Consider the following 24,361-nt stretch of genomic DNA (forward strand, 5'->3'; position numbering starts at 1 on the left):
AATCTAATTTAGAAATTCTAATGTCTTAATATACAAAATCTTATAAGTGAGCCTCATAATCCACTAAAGTGGGCCTCATAATCCACTAACATTAATTCCATTAATTTTTTCTTTCCTTCTCTCTTACTTTACTAATTTTTCTCTTGCGCTCTCTTACTTTAACAATTTTTCTCTTCCTTTATCTTACTTTACCAAATTGTGCATTAAAACCCGTGTCATTTCAAATGTCCATATTTTAAAAAAACGGAGGGAGTATAATTTTTGAATGTTACATAATTTTTTAATGTTAGTATAATTTTTGAATGTCTCTAAATTTTTGCCATAACATTGTATTTCATATTATTCTATAGAAAAAAAAATCCAAAATGAATTTAAATTTGAAATATGATTATAGAAGTTTTCTATATTAAAACTCATTTTTGGTGTCATATCATTAAACCAAAAATTGGGCTGAATAGCTTTTTCATATGAAAGCCCAACTCATTTTGGTTTATAAATACTAATAAATAACCCTATTTTTTTCATATAAAATGCGCAACTCATTCTTCCCTCTCTACCGAATCAAGCAATCATACGATTTCGACGAGTGAGCTGAATTCGAGCAATTATTTAATTTGCAGGTTTTAAATTTCGAGAATTAATTAAGTAGGTGCTGATGAATTTCGAGCAATTCTACAACTATTTCAATTTATTTGTCTTTTGTATATTGATTACTAATAGTTCTTAACTTATGTTGTGACGACTCTTATTGTTTAATTCGTTTATTTGTGCTGAATCCCTTACTTAATTGATTTGTTGTTTATGTCATGTGTTGATTCATTATATAAATGATTAAATTTCTTAAGAAAAAGCTGTTTTTTTTATATAGATATATATTGATGAAGATCACTAAATCTTAGTATAGGATGATGAATAAAAGCGCCCCTACTGCCATGAGAAGAAGTAAAAGAATATTGTTGCAAAAGGAAGGCTTTTTGACAAATATACCACAAGATATCATTAGAAAGATCTTGGGAAGACTTCCAATTAGAAGCATTATGAGGTGCAAGTGTGTTTGTAAATCATGGCGCAGTCTGATAGAAGGGGGTGACTTTGCGTTGGAGTATACTCCACAACCAGGCCTGGCTTTCGTTCATCGAGAGACGGGGTATGTAGTTTGCGATGAAGGCTGCAAGCCACTTTGCCGGTTCTTCAAGATTTATCTCGTACAGTAGTTGGTTCAGCTAATGGTTTGATTTTGGTGCGGAATGGAAGTGTTGTTAGTTTTTGCATATGCAATCCAATTACAAGTGAATATATCGAGCTCCCTCGTCCACCTATGGATAGCAGTGTATTTGGATTTGGCGTGAGCAAATTAAGTGGGCAATACAAGATTTTGTGTCGCGATAGATTTGGGTCATGTCATGTATACACTCTAGGAACAGGAGTAGGGTCGTGGAGAAGCATTGGAACATCAATAGGCTACCCTAGAGTGCCTTGGGAAAATGCTGCGTTTTTAAATGGAAATCTTCACTTGTTGACATGTGATCGGGAGGGGAGACTCTTGGTTTGTTGCTTTGATCTTGAAAGCTCTTTACCAGCTTTTCTGTCCCTCCCCGTGATCACATTAAATATGATGATAAAAGCTGGCTATACATATATGGCCAATATCGGCAATGTGTTTTGGAGGGACAACTCTATTTATGCGATATTTTTCATCATCTTCGTGTTGTAATCTGGCGGATGAACAACTACAGGGATGCAAATTCTTGGGTAGAGGCATATACCATCAGTCCTATCTAAGAAGTTATTTTACCGCTCAGAGCTTTTGCAAATGGTGACTTGTTATTTACTGAGTGTAGAGATGATCGACTATATATCTACTCGCAAAACAGCAAACGTCTTGTGAGAAAAGCTCATCTTTGCCGAGCTAAATCTTATTTTTCCAACATCATCACCTATATCCCAAGCTTTCTCTCGTTCACATCTATGGGAATTAGCAATGTTCAATCATTAAGTTTTTATTAAATAACATGTATTAATTCCTATATTTTCACATATTTCTGTACAATTTTTTGTTATTACAGGCATCTTATATGTATATTTATTCAACAAATCAATATTATTTTTTTCTGCTAATCATGTTTTATTTACCACTTTTCAGTAATATTCCTTCCGTCCATGAAATATTGTCCAAATTTGACTTGATGCAGGTTTTAAGAAATGTGAAGAAAAGTGAGACTAAAATGGCAAAATTGGACAACATTTCACGTAAGGAGGGTGTACTTTTTTAACATGATTACTCTTCTTTTTCTTTTTCTTTTTTTTTTTACCTCTGTAACTTTTAGTTTCATGTGGAGACCTTCGTTATTTGGAAGTAAATTATACTACTTCTCCTGCTAGCCATTCATAGTCTCATTTTGAATTGATATTTACTTTAAGAAATTATTCGACTTTGTGTAAAAGAAAGAAAGGAAAATAACTTAGTTGAATGTGGCTCCATTTATATTTATGTTTTCCAAAAATACCCCACTTTATTTCTTATATGTCATTAAAATTAGAATCTTGAACTGCATATTCGTTTAATATTATCTGCTTTTAGTCAAGTCCGCATGTGGCGTGAGTAACCCAACAAACATGTTAACTAAAAAGGGGTTAATAAACTTTTTCATATGAAAGCCCAACCCATTTCGGATTATAAATACTTAAATACTCTAATTTTTCATATGAATACCCAACTTATTCTTCTCTCCACCAAATCTTAATTAGGTCACAAGTGTTGAGTTTGCTGAATTCGAGCAATTCTTTTGCAGATTTCGAGAATTAATTACGTAGGTGCTGAAGAAATCTAAACAAAATGTATAATAATGGGAATTGCAATTGCCAGAAATTGACTAAATTCGAAGCAATCTTAGAAAAATAAAAGATCCAATCGAAATCTATACATATATAAAAGGTGAGTTTTAGCCTTTTCTGAAATATTTATATGTTTTGTCCTTATTCTGAAATATTTATAAGTCATGGACTAATTTGAATATTTTAAGTAACTCTCATGAATATTTATTTAGATATTTTAATGAGCATTTGACTAATTCTTAAAGCACTACAATGACTCATTGGTGGTTACAAATATTTAAATAGAATAATGAGTATTTATCAAATTTTATAACATATATTGTCTTCATTTTAGAATTTATGATATTTTAATTCCATGATCTCTCATGTACTAATTGTGTACCTATAAAAGACATAGAGTTGTGAATGTAATACACACTAACAAAACATTATTCATTCTCTCTCAAGCTCTCAACATTTTATTGCACATTTTAAGAACATTGTTTTGCTCAATTTTGGAGTCCCATCAAGTTTATAGGTGTCTAGCAGGTTTGAGATGTTTTATACGTTAGGAGGAAGTCGTTTCATCTTTGGGGAAAATACGTCAATCTGAGAGCACTAACCGTGATGTAATTTGTCTTGCGGAAAGAGGGTTTTTCTTGACTAATTTTCATTGTAATTTCTATTTCATTTATTGTTTTTTTCCCCTTCGATTACAATAGTTAGAGTATTGCGTGTATATGGTTCCAGAATTTTATCCCTATATTTCTTACGGTTCTTAGAGAGAGAAGAATTGTAACCTCCTTAACTCAAACATACATAGTATTTATCTTCATCTTTACATAATTTATTATTTTTAGTAGAGAAATATAAAGGATTGTTTTAAACATATTTTTCAAAAATGTCAACACTTAGCATAGTCTCTTTATCATTGTCCAAATAATTGTGTTTGTCTTAATTCTATTTTAAATATGTTTAATTTAATATCTTTAGGTGTAAAATGAATTAAGGGGTATATATTTATTGAATTTTTATTATATAGTAGTATATTTTTCTATTTTAAATCTTATATAATTATATTATTTCTTATTTTAATTAATCGATTAATAATTTAAAATTGTATGATAAAAAAATATTCCGTCGTGCATCGCACGTGGGTTAACACTAGTTGGGATTAAAACCCGACATGGGAAAACGGCAACTATAAACTTCGTGACGTTACGCGAATCTTTTAAAGTTTTTGGGAAAAAACCGTAATTCTTGGAAAGTTCATGACTTTAAAATTACCCCTAAACCTTTTAATATATATCAAAGCCCAACTCGTTTCGGATTATAAATACTTTAATAGTCTAATTTATCATATGAGTTACTCAATTACCCAACTTATTCTTCTCTCTACCGAATCTTAATTAGGTCATGAGTGCTGAGTTTGCTAAATTCGATCAATTCTTTTGCAGATTTCCAGAATTAATTAGGTAGGTGCTGATGAATTTCGAGCAATTCTCAATATTTTTTTTGTTAAAATTGTCTTTTTTTGGTTAATCATTTATGTCATGACTCGTGAGGACTTTAATCCCCTCTCTAATGAAAGGAGAATCGATGGTAATTAAACTATTGTCTTGTTAAATTATTTATTTGTGCAACTAAATTCACTGGTTGTTTATGTTATGTGATAATTTATTAGATAAATGATCAAATTTGTTATAGATAGAGAGATTGGTAAGAGGAACAAAAATGTTCATGCACAGTCTTCCGGAGGAGATGACGAGAGAGATCCTTAGAAGACTTCCGATTAGAAGCATTATGAGGTGCAAGTGTGTTTGTAAATCATGGCGCAGTTTGATAGAGAGGGGTAACCTTCAGATGTTGTATACTCCCCAACCAGGCCTGGCTTTCGTTCATCGAGACATAGGGTTTGCAGTCTGCGATGAGGCCTACAAGCCACTTTGCCACTTCAGCTTTCCTCCTCTCAAAAAAAGATTCAACTAATAGTCACCTTTGTGTCGTAGTTGGTTCAGCTAATGGTTTGATTTTGGTGTGGAATGTAATTGATTCCAGGTTTTGCGTTTGCAATCCAATTACAAGTGAATATATCAAGCTCCCTCGTCAGTCTACGGGTAGATACGTATTTGGATTTGGCGTGAGCAAATTAAGTGGACAATACAAGATTTTATGTGGCGCTCATGTATATACTCTAGGAAGAGAAGGAGGGTGTTGGAGAAGCATTGTTGGGGCAATAGGCCACCCTAGCCTGCTTTGGGAAAATGCAGTATTTTTCAACGGAAATCTTCACTGGTTGACAACTGATTCTAAGGAGAATTTCTTGGTTTGTTGCTTTGATCTTGAAACTGAGCTCTGTACCAGCTTTTCTCTCCCTCCTCGTGATCATGATGATGGATACCTGTTATTTTTGGATGGCAAATATCGGCTATGTGTCTTGGATGGTCGGTTATGTTTATGCGATATTTTACGACGTCATCATGTTGTTATATGGCAGATGAACACCTACGGGGATGTGAATTCTTGGGTAAAGGCATATATTGTCAGTGATATCCATGGAACTATTTTCCCGCTTAAAGTGTTTGCAAATGGTGACTTGTTGTTTTCCAAGTCTACAAATGACCTACTGTATATCTACTCCAAAAACACCGAGCGTTTTGTGAACAATGCTCATCTTCGCCGATATAAATCTTATTTTTCCAACATCATCACTTATATCCCAAGCTTTCTCTCGCTCACGGCTATGGGGATTCCTAATGTTCAATCATTAAGTTTTTATTAAGCAACATGTATAGATATTTATATTTTTAAAGATTCTGGTACAATTTTTTGTTCTAAACCTATATATTCAATTTTTCATTTTATTTGATCGTTATTTACTAAATGATTAATTTTACGTTTACCTTTTTTTCATCGTATCATACATTTGTGTGCATTTTGGTGGATTTCGAAACTTATTTAATTTTACGTTTGGTTATATTTGTTGTTTTTAAACTGCATATAATGCTATTGTTTCTCATTTCATAAAAAAATTAATGTGAAGAAAATAAAATATACCACGATCGGACGAATGTGTAATTAGTACTCCCTTCGTGCAAGAATAGAAGTCCTACTTTTCCATTTTGATCCGTCCACAAATAGAAGTTCTGGTTTATAATTACTACTATTATAAATAAATAGTAAAGAAATCCCACATTCCACTAACTCATCTCACTCACATACTCTATTAAGACTAATATTGAGACCTATATTCCACTAACTTTCTTCATCCACTTTTTTAAATATTTCTTAAAACCGTTGCCGGAAAGAAATGAGATTCTTATTCGCGGACAGAGGAGTAATTGTGTGATTGAGGCTGAAGTGAAATTGGGCTAAATATTTTCTTTTTTTATATGAAAGCCCAACTCATTCTTTTCACCATAGCCTACCCATGCTGAGTCAAGCAATTATTTGGATTTCCGAGCCAAGCGGAATCGGAAAAATGGCTCGCATGCATCGTCGCAGACAGCATATCTCGTGTCTTCATGTCCGAAAGCCAGGCATGGTTTCGGAATATACGACGACGTTGAAAAGTCATCTTCCAAGTATGTTAATCCGTATTTCTTGCGTTAGAATCTATCAATATATAAAGGGGCAGTTTTTTAGAATGCCATGTGGCATAGTTTTTGGCGGGAAAATGGGTGTCTTGCATTGTACTGTCACAGTTTGTGTATATATGAAAGCATATGTATTATCGACAAAAGATCGCATCTTTCCAAGAAATTGACTTTCCAAGAATTATGTTGCAGAGTGGCATAAGTATTATCGAGAAAGGCTCGTGTCTTTTCAAGGAATTTTGCAGAGTGGGTTTAACAACACTTATTATAAATATGAGATGAACTAATAGAAACAATGGAAGTAGAAGTACTGTTTTTTCATTCTACAAGTACTCCTTATTTTAAGGCCTTTTTTGTTCTGCAAGTAGAAGTAGAAGTACTGCTTTTTTTCATTTCAGACCAGCGAGGAGCTCCGACCTTCACGCACGCTTTTCAAAGCCTTGGCGCTAGGTGCCAACCAGCTCCGGCTATTCACCTCGCTCTTTTTGGCACACCCAATGCTCTTACCGCCGCGATCTGAAGCACTGGAAACTAAAGAAGCCTCATCGGCAGGTTTTGTGCCATTTAATAAGCAAAATGAATTCCAAAAGACAAAAACAGAATTGAGAGGGGAAAGAGGGTTGCTGAAGAGTTCGCACATAAAATATCTTCAAGTAATTTCGGATTTGCGCCGGAAATATTGAGAAAGAGTACACTACTAAGAATAATGGAATAGAGGGGACGGCGCATGAATTCGGTTTCATTCAATGTATTAATTGTTGATGCATCAAAATGGGCTTCAATGTACTATATTAAATATGGTTGTATGGTATCAAATGTGGAAGCTAAATGGGCTTCACTGACTAAAATATTTTACTATTAAAAGTCTAATTTAAATATTCCAAGTAATTTTAAAATTTCAAAAAATCAAAATACGAAATATATCAAATGAATTAGTTATATAATTGAATAATATTAATAATAAATTTAGCATAATTAATTGGAAATTTAATAGGAGTAATAATTAGTATATTACTCGTGGGAACCATATTTAGGTTCTTAAAGCTTAGTTATTTTATTGTGATATCATTAAATGTATTTTAATTATATTTAAATGTTATCATATTATATTTAATGTATTTTAATTTTCAAATTATTATTTTTTATTATACATTAATAGTATATAATTATATGTATAAGTAGATTATGTTAAATGAGTTAAATGAAGATAAAATTCTACTACAAATTTCTTTCATATTTTTTTTTCAATGATGGACTATTTGAAGATTTTCTTTGGCGGATTTGAACTAAATTGAATTTTAAAAACTTTTGTTTTTGAAATATTATGAAATAATTAATTTTTAATAGTATATTAGATGGAGTATATAACTTCTGTTTGAATGAAACTTTAAAACTATTTTCTTTTGCGTATGAACAATATAAAAAATTTATTGAGATTGTTCTATTAAAAATGAAACGTTTTTCTTTTTGGATTGTTACATTAAAAATGAAACGTTTCTTAAAATGGAAATAACGCAATTTCTACTTTTTCATCTTTTTTATTCCACTCCCTCCTTATCAATTCACAAATACTACATAAAATTCTATGCTAGACTGCAATTGTTTCATTTCTAATGAAACAAAAAATATAAAATTAAATCCTTGAAAGGTACTACCTCTGTCCCTGAAAATTTGATACATATTACCATTTCGGTCTGTCCCTAAAAATTTGATACACTTCACTTTTACCATTTTTGGTAGTGGACCCCATATTCCACTAACTCATTCCTACTCACATTTTATTATAAAACTAATACTTTAAAAGTAGGACCCACATCCCACCAACTTTTTCAATTCACTTTCCATTATATTTCTTAAAACCCGTGTCGGGTCAAAGTGTAGCAAATTTTGGGGACGGAGGTAGTAAAAAGTAAACCAATTATTATTATTGGAAGTATCAAAAAAGGAGTATGTCAATAACTACATATAGATTTGTAACAAGTTTAATTTGCATAATAGTGTTCCACATTCTAAGAAAACTATTTGAACTACTCCCTCCGGGTCCCTGTTATATACTATTTCATTCTATTTGACAAATGTAGATTTTAAGAAATTATTTGACTTTGTTATTAAAAATGAAAAAAAAAAGAAATGTGTATCCTACTTTATTATTAATATTACTCCTGAAGTGGGACTAGATGGAGTATTCAATTATATAACTTATTCATTTAATATATTTCGTATTTTGATTTTTTAAAATTTGAAAAGTATACCTATTATAATTAAGTATCAAAAAGTAGTCTGTCAATAAATACATATAGATTTGTAACAAGTTTGCATAGTAGTATTCCACATTCCAAGAAAACTATTTGAACTACTCCTTTCGGGCCCTATTAAATAATATTTCGTACTATTTGGCTGGTGCGAATTTTAATAAATTATTTGACTTTGTTAGTAAAAGTGGGTAAAAAAAAGTTAGTGGAATGTGTATCCTACTTTTATATACTTAGTTTTATAATAAAATATGAGTGAAAATGAATTAGTGGAATGTAGAATTTACTAGCAAACATAGTAATAGTGAAATGGACATTTACGGCAGACCTTTTAAATTAGGCCTGTCAAATCGGGTAATCCGATCCAAAAATTTCGAGTACCCATTCCTGAATTTTCCAAAATCTAATAGCTGATACCCGATCCAAAAATGATTTCGGGTACCCAGATACCTGACTCGGGTATCCAGTCCCAAAAAATCGGGTATCCAGTTCCCATTGTGGATTTTTAAAATTTTTAAAGAAAATTAACTACAAATCACATCAGTTCTCTTTAACTTTTAAACAAATCTAAATCCCTAAAACCACACTATTGTCCCACTTTATTACTCGCTCCATTTCTTAATAATTATCCACTTTATTTTTGGCATGGATTTTAAGAAGTGTAAGGAGAAGTGGTTGAAAAAGTTAGTAAAATATGAGTCTCACTTTTATATGTATTAGTTTTATAATAAAATATAAATAGATTGAGTTAGTGAAATAGGAAGCCTACTTACCATCTATGATAAAAATGAAAGTGGACAATTAGTTGGAGTCGGAAGGAGTAATCAACATCTACTTCTTTTTTAATTTGATATTCCAAATCGTCCATCCACTGCTTCCACAGATTGTCATGATATTTCGTGCAGGATTTTTAAATTAAATTTGGAGAGTTTGATAAAGGATCTTAAGAGTAAAAAAATATTAGAAGCTGTTAAAGCAGGTTTGTTTCTTTTTTGTTGGTATAAATTTTTTCATTTGAATTGTTTAAGTTATTAATTTAATAAGTTGGCATATAGTTTGTCTAAATATTGTGATTATGTTTTGGAGGGAGAAGTATTAGGTGGTCATATGAGGTGTTATAAAGTGTTGATTCCTAGAATGTTTGATATCTTCGGATACAAGGATGCCATTCAAATTTCACCGACGACAATTTTCTTTGGTTGGGTCGTATGCAATGGCTATTAACAAGAGTCAAGGTCAATCTTTCAACCATGTTGGATTTTTTTGAAAAAAGCGGTCTCAGTAATGGACAACTTTATGCTGCTATAAAATCGTCTGCTGAATATAAATTGTTTCATTTGAGTTTGTTTGGAGATGTACAAACAAATTGTTTTGATATTGTTTATAATGATTTTCATTATTTATAATTTTATGAATTACTCCCTTCGTCCCTAGAGAATTTACGCTTTGGGTTTGATACGAATTTTAATTCAAAATTGGTAAAGTAAGAGAGAGACAGAGAGAAAAAGTAATTAAAGTAGTTAGTGAAAAATGAGTATCACCTTACTGGAGAGAAAAAAGTTTCCAAAATTAGAAAAATACGTATTCTTGTGGGACGGACTAAAATGAAAAGAGTGTATATTCTTATGAGACGGATGAAGTAGTATATATTCTTAAGTGTAATTTTATTTTTATATTATTCACTTTATTTTTTTTCTAATTTTTTAGCAGTTAATTTATCTTCATTCCTTAAAAATATTTTGTCCCGTGCATAGCACGGGTGATAACACTAGTTGTCTATAAATCTCCACTCATTATTAATAAAAATAGCACATTAGAGAGAATGGGATGAAGAAAAACCTAATCCTATGTAATTTAGAAGATGAAATAAATATCAAGAATTACATAATATTTAAGCAAAAGGAATCCTATAATATCTCAACTGGTAACAAATACTAAATCACCTAAATCTGGAAGATAGAAACGGAAATTCTAAATAAAAGAAATAAACTTTGACTAATTCTACTTACAGTAAATTTCACTATTTTTTCTAGAATTAAACTTCTCTAAGAGGGAGATTCACTTGAAAAAGAAAATGAAAATAACTAATGTATTACCACATCTAAAATCACTTTTAAATAGGAGTAGTAAATAAAAAAAATATTTAGAGATTACAATTATAAATATTTAGAGATTACAAATATAAATTGTGAACGAAGGGAGTACCAACACGATAATCAACTAGAAGTTTCATTTTCTTTTGGCAATAATCAAAGCCCAACTCGTTTCGGATTATAAATACTTAAATAGTCTAATTTATCATATGAGTTACTCAATTACCCAACTTATTCTTCTCTCTACCGAATCTTAATTAGGTCATGAGTGCTGAGTTTGCTAAATTCGATCAATTCTTTTGCAGATTTCCAGAATTAATTAGGTAGGTACTGATGTATTTCGAGCAATTTCTATTTTTTTATAAAATTTTTTTGGTTAAAATAGTCTTTTGTTTGGTTCTTCATTTATGTCTTGTTGTTAAATCTGTTTATTTGTGCAACTAAATTGACTGGTTGTTTATGTTATGTGTTGATTCATTAGATAAATGATTAAATTTATTTTCAATTTTTTTGTTATAGATGTAGATTGACGAAGATCACCACTACTGCCCTCAGAAGGAAAAAAAGATTGCTGCAGAAGCCAGATTTGTTGACAAATCTACCGCAAGATATGACGATAGAGATCATTAGAAGACTTCCGATTAGATGCATTATGAGGTGCAAGTGTGTGTGTAAATCATGGCGCAATTTGATAAAAGGTGGCGACTTTGAGATGTTGCGGGCTCCGCAACCAGGCCTGGCTTTCGTTCATCGAGACATAGGGTTTGTAGTCTGCGATGAGGCCTACAAGCCACTTTGCCACTTCGGCTTTCCTCCTCTCAAAAAAGATTTAACTACTAGTAGCCTTAATGTCGTAGTTGGTTCAGCTAATGGTTTGATTTTGGTGTGGAATGTAATTGACGCTAGGCTTTGCGTATGCAATCCAATTACAAGTGAATATATCAAGCTCCCTCTTTTGTCTAAGGTTAGCAGCGTATTTGGATTTGGCGTGAGCAAATTAAGTCGACAATACAAGATTTTATGTGGCGCTCATGTATACACTCTAGGAAGAGAAGGAGGGTGTTGGAGAAGCATTGTTGGGGCAACAGGCCACCCTCGACTGCGCTGGGCAAATGCAGTATTTTTCAATGGAAATCTTCACTGGTTGACGTTTGATTCTAAGGAGAATAGAATCCCCTTGGTGTGTTGCTTTGATCTTGAAATTGAGCTGTTTACCAGCTTTTCTCTCCCTCCTCGTGATCATATTAATTATAATGATGGATACGGGTTATATTTCAATGGCGAATATCGGCTATGTGTCTTGGATGGCCGGTTATGTTTATGCGATATTTTACGACGTGGCCATGTTATCTGGAAGATGGACTCCTACGGGGATGCGAATTCTTGGGTAAAGGCATATACGGTCAGTAATATCTATGGAATTGTTTCCCCGCTCAAAGTTTTTGCAAATGGTGACTTGTTGTTTTCCAAGTCTACAAATGATCAACTATATATCTACTCCAAAAACACCGAGCGTCATGTGAAAAATGCTTGTCTTTGCCGATATAATAAATCTTATTTTTCCAACATCATCACTTATATCCCAAGCTTTCTCTCGCTCACAGCCATGGGGATTCCTAATGTTCAATCATTAAGTTTTTATAAAGCAACATGAATAGATATTTATATTTGCAAAGATTCTGGTACAATTTTTTGTTCTAAACCTTATTTGTATTTTTAATTTTTATTTCATTAGATCGTTATTTACGTTAGTGTTTAATTTTTCTGCTAATCATATGTTATTTACCATTTTTTTATACTTTCGAAATTTGATAGTGTAAGTATATAGAAAAGATAAACCTCCAAATAAATTATTACTCTCTCTGTCGTACTTTAGGAGTCTTGGTTGAGATAAACTAATAAAAAATGAATACAGAGTAAGTAAAAAAGTGTTTAAAGTAAGTCCAACATCCACTATAATATTTATTTATTACACACTCAATTAAAAGTGGGTCCTGACATCCACTACAATATTTATTTATTATACACTCAAATACTTTCATAAAACATATATCTGACTCAACAGGGACTACTAAAGCGGGACGGAGGGAGTATAAGATTTTGGGCGGTGTGTTTACCTACAATTTCTTATACACTCTCCGTCCCCCATTAATTGACACCGGTTGACTTGACACGAGTTTTAAGAAATATAGTGGAAAGTGGTTGAAAAAAGTTAATGAAATGTGTATCTTACTTTATATAGTATCAATTTTATAATAAAATGTGTGTGAAATGAGTTAGTGGAATGTGGAGTATATTACCAAAAGTAGTAAAAAGTAAGGGTGCCAATTAATTGAAGACGGACCGAAAAAAGGAATTTGGTGCCAAATTGCCAATTAATGGGGGCCTGAGGGAGTAATTAAATTACTGTGGTTTGTAAATACTACTCCCTCCGTCCCTAGAGGCCATTTAGGACTGACACGAGTTTAATGCGTAGTTGATAAGTAAGAGAGAAAGAGATTGAAATTGTGTAGTGGATGGTCATAAATTTAAAGGTAAAAGAGAAGGAGAAAAATGTTGCCATAAATGGATACGACCTAATTCTACGGACGGACGAAAAAGAAATATGACATATTTCTATGGGACAGAGGGAGTATATAAACATCGAGCTCTAATTTACACATCACAGCTCAAAATTTTAGCAAATCGTGACTTGTTATTTACACCGAATACAAATGATCAACTATTTATGTACTCCAAAATTATGGAGTGTGTTGTGAGATATAGTCTTCTTCGCCCATGTCCTGGCCTTATTAATTTTCCATCACTGTCTTTTATATCCTAAGCCTTTTCTGGTTAAGAACTATGCCAAAAATGTTTCTCTATTTATAGTAGAGAACCAAAAACGCACCCCTCCTTCTATCGATTTTGTTCGTTAAATGAAGGAGAATAAAGTAACAAATGAAGTAAAGTAAAAGAGAGAGTGAAAAAAAAGGAAATGACTCATTTATTTTGTGACATTCCAAAAATGAATCCTAATCAATATTTGTGTACACGTTGGTTGATTTTGAAACTTATTTAATTTTACGTTTGGTTGTAAATAAACTGTTATACATTTGTTATTTTTAAATTCCATATAATGGTATTGTTTCTCATTTCATAAAAATAATTGATAATTGAAAATTAGTCCAAAGAAAATAAAATTGAGCTAATTAAATTTTTCCGATGAAAGCCCAACTCATTTTGGTTTTTTTATATATGAAAGCCCAGCTCATGCTTTTCACCATAGCCTATCCCATGTCGAATCAATTATTTGAATTTCGACCGAATATTAATTAGATTCATTAGATAAATATGCAAATTTCTTTAGATAAAGCTGTTCGTTTTGTTAAAGATATAAATTGGTAAGAAAAAACAAATATACTGACACAGTTTCCCGTTCGAAATAGGACTAATTGGTTGTTATAAATAGAATCAGAAGAATTGTTATTGATGATGAATAAAAGCGCCCCAATTGCTCTCAGAAGAAGTAAAAGATTGATGCAAAAGAAAGATTTCTTGACAAATCTACCGCAAGAGATGATGATAGAGATCTTGAGAAGAATCCCGATTAGAAGCATTATAACGTGCACGCATGTTTGTGAATCATGGCATAATCTGATAATTTCATAGATTCTTGTACTTTTTTTGTTCCAATAGTAGTGTTACATATTTTTAGTTTTTATTTCATTGGATCCTTATTTATAAAATGATTAATTTTTCGGTTTTTAATCATCTGTTATTCAACCATTATTCTGTAAACCACCAATTCAATCAGTATTCGATTTGGCGTTTTGTACTTGTGTTTACCTACAATTTCTAATGTTGTTTTTTGTTTTTGTTCCATAATACTATGTTAGATAAATAAAATGAAAAAGTATGAATAAAATCATTCTTAATTATATATATAGTTAATTTAAACTTCTTAATTAAATAAACCCATCAACATTTAGTTCAAAAATCCAATTAATTTATTAAAAGGAAATACCATTTGTGCCAAAATCTAGTTTATTCTTGCTAACTTTAAAAGTGGTCTATAAAATCATGAGAAATTTAAACTGATGAGACATGCCTATAAATCTATGTGTACATGACAAAGGTTGTGGGCCCATGGACCGAGGACGACGATTGGCCACCTGAAATGAACTAAAATTGGGCTAATTAATTTGATGATTTGGATGCCCAACAAGTAAAACTGATTGAGCCAAGCCGAATTGGAAAAGTGGCTCGCACGCATTGTCGTAGACAACATATCCCGTGTCTTCATGTCCGAATGCCAGGCATGGTTTCGGATTGTACGACGTCGAAAAGTCACCCCCTTCGATCAGATCGCCCCAAAATTTGCAAACAAACTTGCACCTCGTAACGTGCTTTTAATCGGAAGTCTTCTGAGGATGTTGATGCATAATTCTTGCGGTAGAATTGTCAATAAATCTTTCTTCATTCTTTACGACGTGATCATGTTTTTATCTGGAAGATGGACTCCTACGGGGATGCGAATTCTTGGGTAAAGGCATATACGGTCAGTAATATCTATGGAATTGTTATCCCGCTCAAAGTTTTTGCAAATGGTGACTTGTTGTTTTCCAAGTGTACAAATGATCAGCTATATATCTACTCCAAAAACACCGAGCGACATGTGAAAAGTGCTTGTCTTTGCCGATATAATAAATCTTATTTTTCCAACATCATCACTTATATCCCAAGCTTTCTCTCGCTCACAGCCATGGGGATTCCTAACGTTCAATCATTGAGTTTTTATTAAGCAACATAAATAGATATTTATACCTTTGAAGATTCTGGTACAATTTTTGTTCTAAACCTTATTTATATTTTAATTTTTCATTTTATTAGATCATTATTTACTAAATGATTAATAAAATTTTACGTTTACAATTTTTTCATCGTATCATACTGTAACATCCCGAATTTTTCCTATCTTTTTAGTTGATCTTGAAAGGACGTCAAATGGGTATCTGAATTTTTATTTTTTTTAATCTTCTTTCCTTTTCGAAAATTAAAGGTGTATTAGATATTTGCAATCGAGAGGAATCGTAATTTATGTTTAGTACTTAGCTTGCCACTAAAGTACTAATTATTAATTTTATGAAATGAATTTAAATTCAATAAGTAAAGCATAGTAGAAATAAAAGAATTTATATCTTGTGGGCCTAAATTAAAAAGGGAATTTCATCAGTTTGGGAGTCTCTTTGAAGAACCCAAATCACTAAAATTATTTCTAGTCCAACACCAAATCTCTTTGTGGATAGCTCTCCACCTCCTTCCTCCTAGATTACTCTCGTCCAATTCAAGGCACGTAGCTATCCTTCTCCACCTCCTGCTTGATTCTGCCACTCCACCTCCTGCTCAGATTCTGCCTCATGATATCCACGGTATACTCATTCCCATCATTCACAAACTGCAAACCTTCAGCAAATTGAGAGAGAAAGCCGAGAGGGAAAGAGGTAGAAGAAACTGTTGTCTTTTATTTCAATCTCATACAAGCCAAGAAACGAATCTGCCAAGTCCAAGGAACTACTCATTTCGACCTACAATTTGCACCCCAAATTCAAAGTTGGGTTGAAAGGTATACTCCCTCTCAATTTCAAGTCTCAATCAGCAATTCATACATAGCATATCATCATCCAACACTCCCCCACAAGTAATTTAATCAATCAATCAAACAAAGCAATCAAACTCCAACAATTGAACACCCATCACAGAGTAATTGAAAACTGAAAACGAAAGAACGTAGCTTTGTAAAGAACTTATGTCTCGGGGTGTTTCGGGACTGTTCTGAGTTGTTTCGGGGGCTGCCGGATACCGGCGAGGTTGTATCGAGCTCAGTCGGGCTGTTCGAACAGCAAGCGTACGACGGAGGGGTGTGCAGAGGGAGCGCATCAGAACAGCAGCGGCGTTGCTCTCCCAGCAACGCCGACGGAGTTCGCGAGGCACGGAGGAGGCCAAAGCCGCCGCCGGTGCATTGGCGGCGGCGGTCGAGGCGGTGGAATCCGGGTAAGAGGGGGACGGAGAAGTGCTTGACACGGAGAGGTGCGACGGCGCGCCGCTGCACGCACATCAGCAGCGGCGGCGATGGCGTGAGCAGATCCGAGGGAGAGAGAGAGATGAGGAAGGGAAAGGGGATACCGCGGGAGATGGAGGCGGCTGGACAGCGGCGGAAGTAACAAGGCAGGGGGGAGGAGAGAGCTCTTTTCTCTTTGGTAGTCTCGGTGGAATGAGAGAGGAGAAGTAGGAATGAGGACTTTTAGTAATGGGTTCTTTACCTGAGCTAATTATTTAGAGATTTGGGCCTAGGAAAAAGGAGTTGAATCTAAGCCCAATTTTAATTAGTGCTGCAGTAAATAAATAAGGAAGGCCCAATTTTCGAATTTAAATTATTTTGGGACTGAAGAATAAATTGGTTAAGCAAAACTAAAATAATTAGTTGGGATTCGAGTTGTTATAGCTCTGCGTAAAATTTTAGTAGTGTATGAAATACCAATTTAATCGAAGTCCGGAAACAGTGAAAGAAGAATCATCCAATAACAATTGAGTTTTAGAAATTCCTTAAAGATAAGTGAAATAAGAAAAGAGAATTAATTTTGAGGCATGCATTCCTATTAAAGTAATAGAAATTCTTTAAGTCTGATTAGTATTTTATATTATATTGTTTTGTCTTGAAAAAGGTTATCCGCAGGTTAAGGTCGGAATGATAAAATATGAAAATGTGAATCTATGTTTGTTGTTTATGTAAATGATGTTGTCTTGCCATAAATGATTTGTTTTATGCCTATCTGTTTGGTTGGAACGTTAGAATCGAATTCGGGTTCGAGTGAGGGTGGTGTCCCTAATCGGACTAGTGTACACAGGTGACCGTGGGAAGGTGGCCACCTTCCACGGCACAAAGATGAGATAGTGGAGGCCGTTGGGAGGTGGCCACCTCCCCGGCTGGAGAAAGATGTAGGTGACTGTGGGAGAGCACCATCTCCACGGCACTTGGTGTTCAGATATGACAAAATATGAAAGAACTTAGACTGCGCAGTCGAACAAAGACTTTAGTAAGCTCGGGCCTTTTAAGAGAAAACTCTCGAGTGTTACTGTGATGGCATGATAACATTTTCATATTATGTATGTATATTTCGGCAATGTGTTCACTGAGTATTTTTATACTCAGCCCTGCATATATTTCTAAATGTGCAGGTTGAGCAGTGGCGGTGGGGAATGCTGAGCAGAGTTTATGATTTTCTTTATATTTTAAGTAGAGGCTCTCAGAGGTGCATGTCTCCATACATGTGACCGTGTTCATTCCGCGGCGTATTGTTCTTCTATACTCTGATAAATATTTATTGAAGAGTAAGATCTCCATTCGAGTTCTTGTGATTAAAAGTTAATTGAAGTTGTTTCCCTTTTATTTCTGAGTGAATATTCAGTCATTATTTTCCCCTTTCTCTTCCCCTCTTCTTTATCTCCCACCCCTAGTCACGGGTTCCCGGCTTTACTATCCTTAGCAAAAGTGCGGTCGCGACACATACTTTTGAAATTTGATATTATAAATATTAAGAATATAGAAAAGACTAAAGTCCAATTTTGGTCTCTTACATTTGTCCTAAAATTCTTTTTGATCCTATACATAATATTTGTGATCTTTTGGTCCATAACATATTGTCTTGATACATTTTGGTCCCAAACACAAGGTCACAAACTTAATGTATGGGACCCGGAAAGAATTTTATGAAAAACGTATGAGATTAAAAATGGACTTTAGTCTTAGATTATAATTAAGTTATTAAATTGATCAAACATTTTGTCCATTAATTTTAACAGAAAATGATTATTTTGGACCAAAACAATATATTTGAGACCAAAATGTACCAAAATAATATGTTAGAGACCAAAAGATCACAAACTTAATGTATAGGACCAAAAAGACTTTTAAGCCAAATGTAAAGGACCAAAATTGGACTATAGTCTATCGGAAAAACTCAATCTCCAAATAAATCATTATATATAAGATTTTACTAGTTAATAATTGTGCTTATAAAATACATAAACATCGAGCTCTAGTTTACACATTACCGCTCAAAACTTTAGCAAAAATTGACATTTTATTTCTACTAAATACAAATACTAAATTGTTTCTATACTCCAAAATCACCGAGCATGTTATGAGATATAGTCTTTTCTCGCTCACAAATATGCCAAAAATGTTGCACTATTTATAGTAGAGGTCAAAAAATGTACCTAATCAACATTTGTGTGCACATTAGTTAATTTTGAAACTTATATAATTTAATGTTTGGTTACATTGGGTTTTGATTATGCAAAACTCAATCTTAATACAAAAATGCAGAACCAAATTTTTTAGGTTTAGTTTATTTTAGGTCATTATAGTAAGGATAACCTAAAATGATCTTAACATGACCTCAAACCCAAATTTTATAATATGACATAAAACTGCTTAATAATGATCCTTCATGTTTTTGGTTATTATTGACTATCAAATTGGCAAACCCCATAATAGGATTTGGTCTAGATTTTGTATTGAGAGACATTTTTGTATTGATCAATTTCATGGTTACATTTTTCGTTATTAAACTCCATATGATGTTATTGTTTCTCATTTCGAAAAAAATTATTGTGAAGAAATTAAAATAGGCCACGATCGAACGGATGTGTAACTAGTGATTGTGTGATAGATACTGATCTGAAATTGGGCTAAATAATTTTTTCATATGAAAGCCCAACTCATGCTTTTCACCATATTATTTGGATTTCGACCGAATCTTAATTAGATTCATTAGATAAATATGCAAATTTCTTTAGATAAAGCTGTTCGTTTTGTTAAAGATATAGATTGGTAAGAAAAAAACAAAAATTCTTACACCGCTTCCCGTTCGAAATAGGACTAATTGGTTGTTATAAATAGAATTAGAAGAATAGTGTTTTCTTATTTCTTTGTTAGCGATGAAGATCATTAACCATCGAATGATGAATAAAAGAAGAAGTAAAAGATTTTTGCTGAAGAAAGATTTGTTGACAAATCTACCGCAAGAGATGATGATAGAGATCTTGAGAAGACTCCCGATTAGTAGCGTTATAAGGTGCACGCATGTTTGTAAATCATGGCGCAATCTGATAAAAGGGAGTGACTTTGCAACGTCGTATAATCCAAAACCAGGCTTCGCTTTCATGCATCGAACCAAGGGGTATGAGGTCTGTGACGAGGCTCGAAAGCGGCTTCGCTGGTTCAATTTCCCTCCACAGATTGAAGTCACAACCCTCGGTTTCTATCGCGCAGTAGTTGGTTCAGCTAATGGTTTTCTTTTGGCGTGGGATGGATCGAGTAGATGTAACGAAATTCTATTCGTATGCAATCCAATTACAAGTGAATATCTTGAGCTTCCTAGGCTGCCTACACAAGGCAGCGTATTCGGATTTGGAGTTAGCAGATTAAGTGGGCTATACAAGATTTTATGTGGTAATTACTATACGTCATGTCATGTATACACTCTAGGAAAAGGAGGAGGGTCGTGGAGAAGTGTTGGAGCGGCGATAGGACACCCTAGACTCACTCGGGATAATGCTGCATTTCTTAACGGAAATCTTCACTGGGTGACATGTGATAATGTGGAGGAGAATCCCTTGGTTTGTTGCTTTGATCTTGAAACCGAACTCTTTACCAGTTTTTCTCTTCCTCCTCGTAATTATGGTGACCGTCTTAAACATTTTTTATATATGAATGGCGAATATCGGTTATGTGTTTTGGAGGGTCGACTATGTTTATGTGACGTTGTATTAAGTGGTAGTGTTGTTATCTGGTGGATGAACAACTATGGGGATGCTAATTCTTGGGTAAAGGCATTTACAGTCAACCGACCAGATATCCGTGATGTTATTTTTCCACTTAAAGTTTCTGCAAATGGTGACTTGTTGTTTACGGTGAAAAGAGATAATAAATTTTATACCTATTCTGGGAACACTGGGAATCTTGTGGGAAGTGGTCTTCTTCGCCAATCTCCCTTTTATTCTTCCAACATCATCGTTTATATCCCAAGCTTTCTTTCGCTCACAAATATGGGGATTCACAATGTTCAGTCATTATATTTTTATTAGGCAAACATATATATGTAGATTCCTTTAATTTCATAAATTCTTGTACTTTTTTTGTTCCAATAGTGGTGTTACATATTTTTAGTTTTATTTCATTGGATCCTTATTTATAAAATGTTTAATATTTTTTTCCGTTAATGATCATCTGTTATTTGACCATTTTTAAGTATTCGATTTGGCGTCTACAATATCAAATCTTGCTTTTTGTTTGCGCTCCAGGATACTATGTTAGATAAAATGAAAAAGTATGTATACAATTATTCTTAATTATATACCATAGCTAATTTAAACTGCTTAATTGAATAAACCCATAAATATTTTGTTCAAATAGCCAATTAATTTAATAAAGGGAAATATCATTTGAGAAAAAATCTAGTTTATTCTCGCGAACTTTAAAAGTACTATAAAATCATAAGAAATGTTAACTGATTTGCAAAATTCACAACGTGACCTTATTTCTCGAGAAATTTTGACTAATAATTAAGGACGATCGACTCCACCTGAAACTGACTAAAATTGGGCTAATTAATTTGATGATTTGGAAGCCCAACAATTTAAGAATATAAAACCCTAACCTTCTTTGCAACGATTCGAGATATAATTAGGTAGGCAATGATTTGCTGAATACGAACAATTATTTTGCAGTGAGAGTTTAAATTTCGAAAATTAATTAGACAGGTGCTAATGAATTGATGGATTGTAAATAGGTTTTTGCTATGAAAATAAAGGATATGGTGCATATGTATTTGCTCTTGAATTTCCAATTATTTGATTTAAATAAAATTTTGTCTTGGTTGTTAATTTAATTGGTGAATTCTCTAATTAATTTGAATTATGGCTGTTTTGTTTTTGTGTTATTGACTATGTAAATTGACAATTTATTTTCGATGTTAAATTTGTTTGTTTGTCTTCTTTCTATGTATAGATTGGTTCCGATGAAGATCACTACTTAGCAAGGTCGTGGTCGATTCAGAGGCCGAAGGTGCTCGGGTTTGGTAAATTCCGGTCGCACTCGACCGGGCATTCGCTGGTCCAACCGGGCGAGAATCTCGACCGGTTTATACTGAGGTTCCCGAGGGTGTGTGGAAGGAGGTGATGGATCGGGCAATGCTGCAGTTAGGGATGTCAATATAGCCCGTAACTCGTGGGCTGACCCGAATACCCCGTCAAATTTATAGGGTTAGGGCCGGAAATTTCTAGCCCGATAAAATTAAAACTCGATTAGCCCGCACCAGGTTAACCCGCGACCCGTTAGGGCCAGACCCGAACACCCGATGGGCTGCCCCGAAAACCCGATAAAATTTGTATTATTTTATTTTTACTCGTAATTCGACACTCATTGATTGATTTTATAATATAGATAACTAAAAAAATAACTTTCAATTTTATATTAAATATACAAATTATATATTAGTAATTTTTTTATTAATATAATAATTGTTAAATAAATTAAAAACTTCAAATTCATTTAAAAAATATTTAAATTTCTAAAACATGCATTAAAATTTCACGAAATATCTCAAATATTAGTATTTGATCATTAAAATTCCGGTCATCCGGTTGAGGCAAGGAACAAAGTGATCAATCCAGAGACGGCGAGATTGTAATCCAAGTGGAAGAAGATGATCATCCGCTGCCCTCCGATCGAAGCCTGAGTTTAGAAACACCGAACCGGCCAGCAAGCAGTGGCGGACGCAGTTAAGAACATGAGGGTACGATTGTGTTCTAACATGCATTAAATTTATGTGTTCACGGTAATTATGTAAAGGGTCCGATTCTAAATTTTTAAACAGGAAAATCAATATTTCGTTTTAGTGCACAAAAATATGTTGTCTGGCTGGAAATTGGAATGCAATGATATGTACAAGACCATTTAGATTATTCTGAGATTAAATATTACTTATTTCATCCATCAAATGTTGTCCACATTTAACTGGACGTGAGTTTTAGGAAATATAAACAAAAAGAGGTTGAAAATGTTAGTGGAAAGTGAGGCCCACTTATCAAAAATTGAAAAAATAAAGTGAACAATATTTTGTGGAATGACACGTGGACAAAATTTGATGGACATATCATTTTTCTTCAACGACCTACGTAGTAGTACACTAGTACTATTATTCTAACATTTCCGTTTGGATCTTAATCATTCCATTAATCTTTAGGACTTGACTTTTGCTAACTAATAATCACAAGATTATGTAATCAAAATATGAAATTCTAATGTCTTAAGATACAAAACTTCAAATTTTGCACATTCCAATGGAATCAATCAGATTTAAACCAAAATCTCATAATCATCACCTTAATTAATTGTTACTAATTTTAATTGAAGGACACAATGAAATGCATGATCCATGACGTGGAAAATGAATAAATAACAAATGATTAAAGAAATATTAATAATTCGAATAAATATCTAATGAAATACAAAAATTAAAATATAGAAGAATCCGTAGAAACAAAAAACTAGTTCAAAAATCTATTGCAGTACAATGAATATGTTTGGCCTAATAAAAATTTGATAACCCTGCATTGTCAATACCCATGCTTTTGAGAGAAAGAAAGGTTGGGGTATAAATGGTGATATTGGAAAAATAACAATATAGAGATCGTTGAAGAAGACCAAATGTCTCAACACCATCCGTACTTCTGTCGTAGATAAATAGTCGTTTATCAGTATTTACTGTGAACAACAAGTCACCATTTTCCAATACTTTGAGTGGTAAAACATAATTCGGGATATTTGGTCGTCCGCTTTCACTCATATATGGTTGTTGGTCAAAGGTATATTCCTTTACCCAAGAGTTCGCATCTCCATAGTTGATCATCTTCCAAATAACAACATGCGAATTATCTGGAATGTCGCATAAACATAGCGAATCCTCCAAAACGAATAGCCTATGTCCATAATATCTGCGGCTGCCATTACAACGATCAACTTTAGGAGGACGAGAAAAACTGGTAAACACCTCTGTTTCAAGATCAAAGCAACACACCACGTCAGGAAAAGATGCCAACCAGTGAAGATTTCCGTTAAAAAACTTAGCATCACCATCATCACACTGTCTAGGTGGTTCAAATTTTTCCGCAATGCTTCTCAACATCCCTTCTCCTTCTCCTCCTACAGTGTATACATGAAGTGGCCTCCATTGATCGCCTAATAAAATCTTATACTGCCCACTTAATTTACTCACTCCGAATCCGAAAATATAATTGTGTACGGGCAAATGAGAAAGCTTGATATATTCACGAGTCATTGGATTGACCAGGCAAAGAATAAATTCATCATAACGGCCTTTATCCCACACTAAAACCAAACCATTGACTGAATCAAACGTAACACAATTAAGATTGTGAGTAAAACCTGATTGTACCAAGCGGAATCGGAAAAGTGGCTCGCACGCATCGTCGCAGACCGCATATCCCGTGTCTTCATGTCCGAAAGCCAGGCATGGTTTCGGAATATACGACGTTGAAA

The 24,361-nt window shown here is 33.4% G+C and overlaps 2 protein-coding genes, 1 long non-coding RNA gene and 2 pseudogenes across 3 annotated transcripts; all 5 read left to right on the plus strand.

Moving 5' to 3' along the window:
* Positions 1-878: 878 nt before the first annotated feature.
* Positions 879-2,007, plus strand: LOC148929609 (F-box protein DOR-like; annotated as a pseudogene).
* A 2,541-nt stretch (positions 2,008-4,548) lies between these two features.
* On the plus strand, positions 4,549-5,596 carry LOC148929610 (putative F-box protein At1g33530; annotated as a pseudogene).
* Positions 5,597-11,019: 5,423 nt separating this feature from the next.
* On the plus strand, positions 11,020-12,409 carry LOC148929611 (putative F-box protein At1g32420). The gene is made up of 2 exons (XM_089056953.1): positions 11,020-11,078; positions 11,275-12,409. Exons 1-2 carry the CDS (start codon positions 11,020-11,022, stop codon positions 12,407-12,409), a joined length of 1,194 nt encoding a protein of 397 aa, XP_088913079.1.
* Positions 12,410-16,024: 3,615 nt separating this feature from the next.
* LOC148929612 (uncharacterized) lies at positions 16,025-18,184 on the plus strand. The gene is made up of 2 exons (XR_016128680.1): positions 16,025-16,360; positions 17,974-18,184. It is a non-coding gene; the product is annotated as an uncharacterized LOC148929612 (long non-coding RNA).
* Positions 18,185-19,737: 1,553 nt separating this feature from the next.
* LOC148929613 (F-box protein At3g07870-like) lies at positions 19,738-20,886 on the plus strand. The gene has a single exon (XM_089056954.1). The coding sequence runs from the start codon at positions 19,738-19,740 to the stop codon at positions 20,884-20,886; it is 1,149 nt and encodes a 382-aa protein (XP_088913080.1).
* Positions 20,887-24,361: the final 3,475 nt, after the last annotated feature.

The sequence above is a fragment of the Salvia hispanica genome, chromosome 4 (assembly GCF_029641045.1).
Source record: "Salvia hispanica isolate PSC_SH4W2 chromosome 4, Shi_PSC_v1, whole genome shotgun sequence".
NCBI lineage: Eukaryota > Viridiplantae > Streptophyta > Magnoliopsida > Lamiales > Lamiaceae > Salvia > Salvia hispanica.

What these genes read in the sequence shown, in the direction of transcription:
- LOC148929611 (XM_089056953.1), top strand. Translation starts at nt 11,020, where the DNA reads ATGAGTGCTGAGTTTGCTAAATTCGATCAATTCTTTTGCAGATTTCCA. An exon ending in AGATTTCCAGAATTAATTAG is followed by an intron (nt 11,079 to 11,274) that starts GTAGGTACTGAT and finishes TTTTTGTTATAG; the next exon opens with ATGTAGATTGACGAAGATCA.
- LOC148929613 (XM_089056954.1), top strand. Translation starts at nt 19,738, where the DNA reads ATGAAGATCATTAACCATCGAATGATGAATAAAAGAAGAAGTAAAAGA.